The 11402-nt window shown below is 34.5% G+C and overlaps 1 protein-coding gene across 1 annotated transcript; it reads left to right on the top strand.

Moving 5' to 3' along the window:
* Positions 1 to 8724: 8724 nt before the first annotated feature.
* On the top strand, positions 8725 to 9309 carry LOC106680629 (uncharacterized). Its single transcript, XM_014420489.1, has one exon. The coding sequence runs from the start codon at positions 8725 to 8727 to the stop codon at positions 9307 to 9309; it is 585 nt and encodes a 194-aa protein (XP_014275975.1).
* The last annotated feature ends 2093 nt before the right edge of the window (positions 9310 to 11402 follow it).

Genomic DNA, 11402 nt, shown 5'->3' with positions numbered 1-11402 from the left:
TATATATATATACCCCCTTGTCTTACATTACGTAATGTCGTTCTTCGAATTTTTACTCTATATAATAATATTACTATGTCATTATTTTAGGTTATATCGTTACGGCGTATTTGCAGCTGGACTGTTTCTCATCAAAGCGTTGTTTATCGAACATTAATGTTTGGGGTGGATGTGATTTGTAATGTTCGATTAGTTTTTCACTTTATTCTATTGCGTATGTGTTTATGAGGCCTCAAGAAATGAGGCACTCGAGTAAATAAAAAAAAATAATAGGTATTTATCACGCAACTACATGTTATTTTTTGTGCCGGACTTTTGTGCAATTGCATCTTTTGTTACCTAGCTTCAAATTCCACCAAAGCTCGACACAAATTTAAATCGTGGAAAATACATTCAGATAATACTGACTGTATTTTGGGTTTTTTTGAAAATTGTTCGTTTTGAGATTTTTCCACAATTATGCACGTTTTGATTTTTTTGTATACACAAAACTGCACGTTTTACTTCTATTAGACTCAATTTTGATTTTTCTTGCATAAACTTTAATGATTGAACTAAATTTCTCATTTTACACACATATAGATGTAATTATATTTATATCCATATGAATGAATAAATATGGTATATATCAGTATTTATTCAAATAAATAAATTTGAAGCGATTTATTGATAATGAATATGAAGAGTCGAATTCGACAAAAAAAAAAGGTTAAACGTAAGTGATGAATGTTCTTGGAATAGAATTAACCAGTGTTTTTGGGCAACCAAGAAGAAGTCTCTCTACAGTAAGTTTGTTGTAGAGAGCGTTCAGTGTTATTGCTTCCCAATCTGCCACAAGCCCTTCATTCTTCCGTGAGACTTTTGGAAATTTCAATTTTTTTAATTAATTTTTTAATACTATTATATTATTGGAGCAGATTGGAGCTGAACAGCTTGGAGGAGAAGCACGTACAGAGAAGTTATTCGGTGAGCTGATGTTGGAAAAATTGTGAAATTGGTAGGCTGTGCTGAGCAGGATGGGGACTGATGATGTCTCAATGAAGGTGTTGAAGAAGATTCGAGTACCCTGGTCGGAGTGAGGAATTAGAGAGCAGCTACACTTAACCGATTTAACTGGTGGAAGCTGATTGAGGAGGCCAGGACCCAGTATTGGGTTGTCGGGCCGACGGAAAAAAAATTAGATTAGCTAATTATATAATTTAAATAGCTTACCAATTTAATTTTAGCTGATCAACACGGATATACTTATACTTTTTAAAGTTTGTCTACACGAACTTCTTACTTTTCAGTTTTTTTGTTAATGGTATATTCGTACGTAAATGCACAATTGAGAAAGTATGCTATGCGAAATGTTCAGGGAAATTAGATACTCTTTCTACTTTATACATCTTGTCTAAAACTTAAGCTTAAAACTGAGGTAATTTTGAGAAGTTGAAAAATCAAATTCCAACCTTGATAACAGAAATATACAATCATTTAGTAACATAACCTTCTTCATAGCCCTTTAATTATCGACAAAATTTTAGTATTTAACAGTCTAATTTAGTTTTTTATGTATTATGTGTATAATATATGTTTGTTTTACACACATTTTGAGTTTTGCAGCACGATTTTGGACATTTCGTGCTTTTTACTGCACAAAAATGCGATCTATAGTTATTTTTATTTACTAGTTCATTTACAACATAGGTGTTTAAAGTTTTATGGGGCCTATGTTTGAGAAACTCATGGACCCCTTAGTTTTGTATGAGTTTAATTGAAAAGATCAAGTTGCCCTGGGGGAAACATAGCCTGGAAAGCTTCCTTCTAAACATCTACAAACTTCCTTAAAATTACTTTTATCCTTTCCCCAACAGTATTTCCAACTTAAAGCTTTAATTGAAACTCTCAGAAATCTGAGATGGAACTAGGGGAAATTCGTTTCTCTTTTATAATTATTCGTAGTTTATTAATACTTACTGAAAAAATCGATTAGTGCTTGTTAAAATAAGTTTGACCAATGCAAAGGGTAATGATTAATAAACAAAAATTTAATTTAATTTTTATATTTGACGAGCAGATCCAGCTTCGCTTTTGCTATATTTGAGAATCTTTATACATTAATTGAACACTATTGAAAATTTGATATCAATGAATATATGGATAAATTGATAAGACGGTAACTATAGTAACATAAATGGTAACTTTTAACTCTGCTGTATATTCGTCAATACTTAAGGAAATGTTTTCTTCTTGTTTTACGTTCTAAAACGTATGAAAAGTTTTTCATTAACTCAAACAAATATTTCGCCCTTATAAGGGCATTAAATCTACATTTTGTATGAAAAGGTTAAAAGAGGAGACATTCAGTTTCCAACATTTGTATCAACATAGGAATTGGATAAAATGCAGAGAAGATATGAAGGGTTATGTCAACAATGGTCACCGGAATAAAAAAAAAATCCTCTAAATAAATCGTGGTGAAAAATTCCTATTTTTAATTTCTTTGAAAAATGGTATTTGAGGTTTTCAGATGACGCTAAAAACCAATATGATTTTTTTCAATTTTTAGTAAATAAAAAATCATTTCATAGAATCAGTAATATATATTTGTATTCTTTAGAGAGAGAAAAATCAATTAGTCTATATTTACTATGAATACAATGTATACTTTTCAAACTAATTTTTGTGCCAAATATGCTTAATTTTACTAATACATTTTTTTTTTAACAAAAAGCTCGGACCAGCCCCATGACAATAGGATGAACGCAATGACAGTGCAGTGCATAAAGTACTAACAAACAAATATTAATTTTTATATAATAGATTTATAACCCTGTAGTTTGATGAAACATTGATTTGGGAAATTATATCAGTATAAAATCAATAAGCAATAAGATTCAAAATGTATAAACTATTTTCTAAGGGTCATATATTCTTCATTAAAGCAACTCCTGGAGAAATAAACACCCTTAAAACAACTTACTTCTTTCATTTATAAACTGGATAACGTTTAGGGCTTCATATTGTCCATTTTAAAATCAAATCACTATAAATAATACATTAAATATTGGCAACACTCTTTACAAATTTATATTAATCATTTTTCAGAATTATAAACTTTTTCTAGTGACTGGATTTGAAAAAGGACACGTCATCCATTTGAAGTCTGAAACGTCATCCAGTTCATCAATAAAGGATGTATGGAGTACTAAAGGTGTTTGTTTTCCCAAGGTTGCTATATTGAACAATTAATAATATTTTTATCATGATCAATAAATAAAGTTGTAGTATTTGTAAACAAGGCGGCGTCCTCAATCAGTTTCTAAGCAGTAATTTACGAAATCCTCTGTTATTAAATATATAGCGTGCAGACAATAATATTAAAACTAGAGACTTGCCGAAGTTGTCGATTCGGCTAAAAATCGGTCAAATTTTCGGCTTAACCTAAACTAATTTTGTTTCGTTATGCCAGGTTTCACGAAAACACTACCGTCAACCGTTTCTTAGCAATGCAGTATATTATAGCATCTCTTGAGTAGCTTTCGTATGGGATATGGGACTCCACGACTCTATTTGATGCTACTGGAGATAGCCATGCCCCGCAAGCAACGACCAGGGCATGGAATAGTAACACACCTTATTTTACGTTGTGTTGAGTTTGTATCAGTTGATAAAACTGTTATTGTTTAAATACTAGGGCAAAAAACTACTGACCGTTATTTTCTCCTGTTAATTATTGATTATTCAACTATTAAACCGTTTCCCTCAACTGAACAATTTATGAAAATTGTTTTATAATATATATATATAAATGCTTATTTGAGAATAATTTGAGGTTGATAATATTTGTTCGTTTTCACTATTACTTACACAGTAATGAGTTAATTTTATAAACTTCACGATTAAACATAGATTTGATAATTATATTGGTTCCACCTCCGGCACAGTCTATTTCCGATCAGAGCTTAGCTTTTGGCGGCAATATGCCTATTTTTAATCAGGGCTCCAATAACATGAAATGGCCTTGTCAAGATAACATTTATCGAGTCGTCTACTGGTGGACATATGAGCCGCTGGTGGTGCAAGTCAAATATTCAAACTCAAAATTTTCACTTTTCTAATAAGTAAAAAAAAGACAAAAAAAAAAAAAAAATTGTACTTAAATGATATAAGTACACTACTTAACGTTCGATCTTGAAAAATAAAGGAAAGTAGACTAAGTGCACTATCTCTGTCTCCTGAGCTCATATATTGCACTCAGTATTGTTCTGCACACTTGTAGATGCAGTGATGATCCATTACTAACCCGAACCGTTCCATAAAAAAAAAAAAAAAAAATTTAAAAGTTGTTTAAGATTCCTCATTTCTTTCCCATTGATAGATTATTCCAAGTAAACCACAATGGTTCCATTCATCCCTCTATTCTCAGTCCGCTGGTGTTCCTCAAGGTAGTATCCTCAGTCCCATCGTCTCCATTTATACAGCTGACATCCCAACCAATCCTAACACTATCCTCACCACGTATGCCGATGACACATGTATGCTCGCAGTTAATAATAACCTTTTAATTGCATCCCAAACTCTCCAATCTCATTTCACAGCCCTCGAAGAATGGTGTCGTAATTAGAGGATTAAAATAAATTCCATCAAATCACCTTTACCCTTTGTCGTAAACCTACCGACTGCCCAACAGTATCCTTTAATAATGTTGCTCTTATCATATAATAAATCATATATATAAATCATACATAAAGAACTTAATGTCTCATATGTAACCGATCTAGACCAAACCAGATATCATTGCTTCCATTATAAACTCCCTAACCACCCCAACCCACAAGTTTCAAACCTTGCTTCCACTTCTATTACTGACAATCCTCCGAGGCGCCTGAAAATAAGATGGCCAAGAGACCTCCTAATGTAAAAATGTCATTAGTGCGCTACCAATGGGTAGTTTCTCTACATGCCTTTATCACTCCATTATAACTGAGATCAAATTTACATATAAAATGATAAAAATATGCAGTTGTGAATTTCAATAAAGATGAAAAAAAAAGAATAATAAAATTCGATATGAAGTACGCACATACATTCAATAAGACCTCATTTTTAAACATTCCTGGAATTGTTTGATTTAATTAGGTGTGCTTTCTGCCCGTTGTGAAACTTAAGTTTTAGTAGAGCGCTGACTTTTGTAGGATGAGGTCATGGTCCATCCAGTGAATATGGCAGATCTTGGGCTCGTACCTAGTGGTACATTGTTGTCTTACTAGGATGGCACATTTTTGCACGCCAATCAAACAAATTAACAGAATTTATGGAGGAATTGATAGGTCCGGTGAACCTACGTTTATACCTACTGGAACGTAACAAGGAGTTAGAAAAATGCAGCGATTCGAGCTAAGTTGAGATTAAGTTGAGATTTCTAGGTGAAATTCGTTTTTAAAAAACGTTATCTTTACAGGAAAGCATAGACATTTCAGGAGTGCATTCATTATTTCTGATCTGTAGAAATTATACCAAAGAATATGACAATAAGCTCTAAAAATATTCGACTCAATTATTCAAAGTACTTTATGGATCCTGAGTCTGGTGCATACACTCTAACGGTCGAGTCAATGTGGATCCTAGCAAAAAGACGAATTAAGGAGTGTGGGACGCTGAGATCAATGGCAGACTCATATTTATGCAAGGTCGCCTGGAGGCATGAATACCGGGATGTTAATCTTTTTGAAGGAATATTCCAAGAAATGTTCGACTTTAGCCCTCCCGTGTAAAACCCTGTTAAAATTGTTTATTTAAATGCAACATGTTTTATAAATTGAAAATCAAACAAAAGTTTCAACAATATAGAAAAATATTTTTTATGATATTTGATAATGATCGCTTTATTGATTAAGAAGCGCTGCATTTTACCATTTTATAAAAGATCGTGTATTATATGGCAATATGAAATATTATATTTAAGGCTTCGAAACCACATTTAGTATGGGCCATTATTTCAGAATTCATAGTTTTAGAAAGGATTCTAAATTGATTCTCACTTTCGGCTACTTTCAATGAGATTAAAATTTTCAAGAAACAAGAAAAAAATTGCATACTGCCATATCAAAATCTATAATTTCCCCATCCCCTTTTTTCACAATATCATGGACCATCGAGCAATATCCTCCTTAACCCAATTTTCTGATCCATAACCCAGAGTTATGGCCTACACCTAATTAGAGGTTTTTCTTTCGCACTTAAAGGTCAGGCCGCGAATGGATTACATTGGTCCCAACTAATGAGGACATACGATTACATCATAAACAGATACTGTTCTTAGGGACTCCACTTTCTCAAACTTTTTTCCAAACAAATTGATTCTATTATTAGAGAATAAATAAATAAATTAAATTTGCAATCAAAACATGATATATTAGCATTTTGCTGCATGTATTACATACTAATAACGATTTATAATATCTTAACTCACTACATCATCACTATGGAATGAATTTCTGTTCATAGCGATGATGGTATCAATTAATCTGTTGTTACATTAAATGGCATCCTATTTAACTATTACTAATCTTTTAAAAAATACATTTAATTCAATTCAATAGGTTAAAAAAATTTTAAAATTAAAAAAAAAGATTAAAAACGAATACAAATGGGGGAGGGGGGAGTCAATTTAACAGAACGCAAAGGTAGGAAAATAGAAAGTTGAAAGAAATTATTTTAGATAGGAGATTGTATTTTAAAACTGCGACTGAGAAAGTACTTAACAATTTGAAAAAAAAATGTTGGATTACCACATAGTACCAATCCAGTGTGATTTAATTATTGAAAATGAAGAGGTGAGAAATTAAGTTTATAACCAGTTTGAAAACCAACACTTCCTATTCTGAAAATGAACTTCCCACACTCATAGAATTATTAAGTTGACAAAAATTAAAAATACAAAATAAATATGGCAACCTATCTGAAAAAGCTTCTTTTTAAAAATAATCTGAAATTTGTTTTTTACTAATTCTCAAACTAGTGAATAAATGAAATTCACAATCAAATGAAGGGAAGTCTATAGAAAATTCCTCGAAAACATGGATTTTAGAAAAAATGGAACTAAAGCATATAAGTTCTTATCTAGGATCAACAGGGATAGTACCGATGCCAACGAACCTATGATAGATGGTTTAAAAGTATTAACTAGGCAGGATGATATTGCCAAAATATTTTGCAAGATTTTTGCTCAAACTAGCAATTTCAAGCCCAAGCATAAAATACCTCGCATAAACTGGAACAAGGTAGCAATGAGTGAAATTAATGAGCCATTCTCTATGAGCGAATTGACACTAGCCCTAGAGGACACAAAAAGCGGAAAGGCACCAGGTATAGACGGGATACACCCAGAGTTCCTCAAGCCCATAGGTTCAAATGCCAAAAGTGTGATTCTAAAGTTCATTAATTTAACATGGGAAAGAGGATACATCCCAGACCTTTGGAGGAAATCACAGGTCATACCAATTATTAAAAAAAGTAAACCACACAATTCTTTTGACAGCTATCGTCCAGTGGCACTGACGAGTGCCTTCTGTAAAGTTGCGGAAAAAATGGTTTTGAGGAGACTCCTGTCTGCACTATACAAAAACAAGAAGGGCTTATCACAGCGTCAAGTATGATTCATGAAGCATAGAGATACTATAGAGAATATAGCTTGTCTTTAAGGTAGGATTTCAAAAATATCAAAGTACGCTAGCTGTCTTCATTGATTTCAGATCAGTATTTGACCGAGTATGGAGAGATAAGCTCAAATTAGCCCTTATGAAAATTGATGGAAAACTGATGGGCTGGATCAAATCATTCCTTTCTCAACGGCATATTTCTATGAGGTATAGGGCAAACACATCAGGTTTGAAGCGAGTAAAACAGGGAGTCCCTCAAGGAGCAGTACTGAGTCCAATGCTATTTAATATTATGGTTAATGACGTCATAGATACATTGATGGAGAAATCACCCGGTACTGAAGTGTTACTGTATGCTGACGACTTGATAATCTGGGGGACCCGCAGTAGGATCGGTGGTCTTGAAAAGTGGGCCTACGATACCTTAAAGGTTCTGAAGAGCTGGGCAGAAGAAAACGAAATGATTATCAATACGCAAAAGACAGTATACCAACTATTTACCCTTTCTACAAAGCAGCATGAGCTCCGAGTGAATCTTGATAGTCAGGCTATTAGCAGGACTCATGAAGCGAAATATCTAGGACTGATCCTGTATGATAAGTTAACCTGGGCTAAGCAATGTAAGTATATAAATAAGCACGTAAAGGATAATCAAGACTGCGACTATGAAACGAATCACAGCCATAAAATGGGGAGCAACCGCTGAGGTTTTAAGACATGAATATAGGTCATATATAAGACCAGTCCTGGAATATGGCTCTAGGATTATGGTTACAGTTACCGATTCAGTGCTGGGACGTCTTGATATAGTTCAAAATAAGGCATTGAGGATAATTACCGGTGCAAAAAATAAATCATTATTAATTAATGCGCCGTCATCCTTTACGAGCGCGTGCTTAGTGATTACTGGGCCACTCTTGGTAATACTAGGTGACTAAAAACGCAGCTAACATTTATTGAGGCAACGAAATCCATTATCACAAGCCTAGGCCTGAACTTTGAGATAAGAGATCCTCTGCCTGACTTGACTAAACAAAGCGTTTGGACGTGTCCATATGCTATAGTGCTGGATCTAATAATGCCCATCAACAAATCCATGACCCCAGCGGAAGAACTAAAGACTGTGGCATTGGCCACTATAGCCGAGCGCTACCCTGAGCCAGAATGGATCCATCTATACACCGACGGGTTAGCTACAGAGGCAAATAAAAATGCGGTTGCAGGTGTCTATAGTAGCCTGTTCCAACTATCAGCACCTGCTGGAGCAAACGCTACCGATTTTGATGGAGAGGTAGCTGCAATTACATTAGCTCTAGAAAAGATTACTCACGCCTGCGCAAAGAAGATAGTTCTGGTGTCGGATTCTAGGACAGCACTGCTGGCAATAACGCCTGAACGTCCCTCAACTAACGCTATAATTCTCGCATGCCGGAAATCCATACAATGTAAAAGAGAAATACTTAAAGTATTGGTAATGCAGTGGATTCCAGCCCATTGCGGTATACCTGGGAATGAGGAGGCGGATCGACTTGCACGGTTAGGGGCTAGCCAACCACAGCCGCTTCTTCCTATCACCATGGGCATGGCGAAAGAAATGGCCCGAAGCGCTATCACTGAAAGAGTAGAAGAGAATGTGAGGGCAAGAACTGGGCGGCATTGCTAGATCCTAAGAGGCACCCTTCATTGACTTTACCAAGAGCGGTGTCAGTGGCATGCTTCAGGTTGGCCACTGGACATGACTATTTGCGGCACCACCTGAAGAAAATAGGAGTGACTGAATCTTCGGACTGCGTCCTGTGTGGAGTTGGTGAGATGACAGGCAATCACATATTTACATGTGTGGCAACGGCAGACTTGATTACAGACGGGAGTTACATCGGCAGAGCTTAACTGTACTGGGCTGTACGAAACAAAATGGCAGAAATGCCTCCTGTGGCGTAGTAAAAAAAAAACCATCAAATGAACCCCCTTAAATTGCGAATCATAAAACTGACACAAATTTATTCCTGGGGTTAACTTATGATCTAGTCAACTTTATAAAAGTTGAATGGATTTTTTTTTTCTGGGTTTCCAATGCATTTTTTTTTTATCCAATCTAATTTTGTTTTCGTATTTTCACATGAAATGGCATCACCGTACAGCTAGGTTGTGACCAAGTTGAAGAGCCGTCCTCTTCTATAATGATTGAAATATTGTTAATTTTTCTAACTCTGATTTAAATTAAACAATTTTTTTCGTAAACAAGTTTTCTATCTATCTTCACTTTTTCTTTTTAACAATTTTTAAGGTTTTATACAATTAATTTAAAGACCTCCTTAAGAAATTAATCACAGTTTAACCTACATTTGTCAAGATTACCTAATAGTTTTCCATGTACCTCCTGCGCTGACTGCAACCACATTTCAAAAAAATCCCTTTGTGAGGTTTAGCAAAAATATTGTAGAAGAAATAAAATTTAACCACCATTTTCTGATATTGGCAGGAGACTACTTTTTTACAAGAGTCTTCTTTGCTAGTGACAACCATTAAAAAATTCTCTTTGGCCCTTTTTTAACAAACGGGGACAACATTTTTACGCATGAAAATTATGTTGAAGTCGTGGCCTAGATTAAATTAGTAAAACGTTGTAGCCCAATCACTGGTTAATTTCATCAAATTGATTATTTATTCCGTAGAATACTGTATTACTTACTTAATAACTGTTAATCAATCGCAAGACCCTTTTCACAAACAAAAGATAATTATTTAATCAATCTTATAAAAAAAATCTATCTAGATGAGGAGAAATGAAAAAGCATTTCTACAAACTTGATGGATAAAAACAGTCACTCCCCTTTGGATTATTATTTAACATACAGTAGTTTTCTATGATTCAATTATCTGAGATTAGAAACTGACACCTGTTGTGTGGAAATTAAGACTGCTTGTGTCACACTAGACCATTTGGCTCACTTCGTGCCGGTTCGAATACTGCCCGGTGGAGGGGTGGCGCGGGGAGAGTTGACATTGCTAGAATCCCAACTCTGCCTAGAATAGAGTAGTTACCTGTATACAACCCAACCCTTAAGTCTTTTTGTTACCGAGGGAGTTGAAGAGTCAATTTTGACTACCTTTGGACGGTACTGGTACCGGTTCGAATCTGGCCTGGGAGATTGAATTTTATTTCGTGGCAGTCCCATGAAATAGAGAACGTGATCCCCCACCGTTGATAGAATATGGTGGTAACCTATAGATATATACGATCATGTCATTCGAGAAATTGTATGAGATTTTTTGCCCCAGGCAGTTTTTCTTTCTTTTCAGAAAAAAAAATTAAAAACGGAACAGATGGATCTTGTTAATACGTAATTAAAAAATAAACGTCATAGCATGTTTTCAGAATTCGTTTCGCAAATATTTCATGGAAATTGTTTCACTGACATGGTGAAAAAATTTCACATACTTTTTTTTTACATAGTCTTCCTATCTGGAAAAAGAGGATTTTTTCTTTAGAATTTCATCTGAAGCCCCGTAACCTTGGGAGCGTCAAAAGATGATTCAATAGTAAAGGTAGTCCCTCTTAACTTATTAACCTCGGACTACTGTGTTAAGTTTTTTATGGCAGAAAATCGATTCAATGCTGTACGAAACAAAATGGCAGAAATGGCTCCTTTGGCGTAGTAAAAAAAACCATCAAATGAACCCCCTTAAATTGCGAATCATAAAACTGACACAAATTTATTCCTGGGGTTAACTTATGATCTAGTCAACTTTATA

Source organism: Halyomorpha halys, unplaced genomic scaffold (assembly GCF_000696795.3).
Source record: "Halyomorpha halys isolate HHAL.00 unplaced genomic scaffold, Hhal_1.1 Scaffold271.1, whole genome shotgun sequence".
Taxonomy (NCBI): domain Eukaryota; kingdom Metazoa; phylum Arthropoda; class Insecta; order Hemiptera; family Pentatomidae; genus Halyomorpha; species Halyomorpha halys.
Note: the sequence above shows the minus strand (reverse complement) of the source record. Positions and strands in the feature narration are given on the sequence as shown.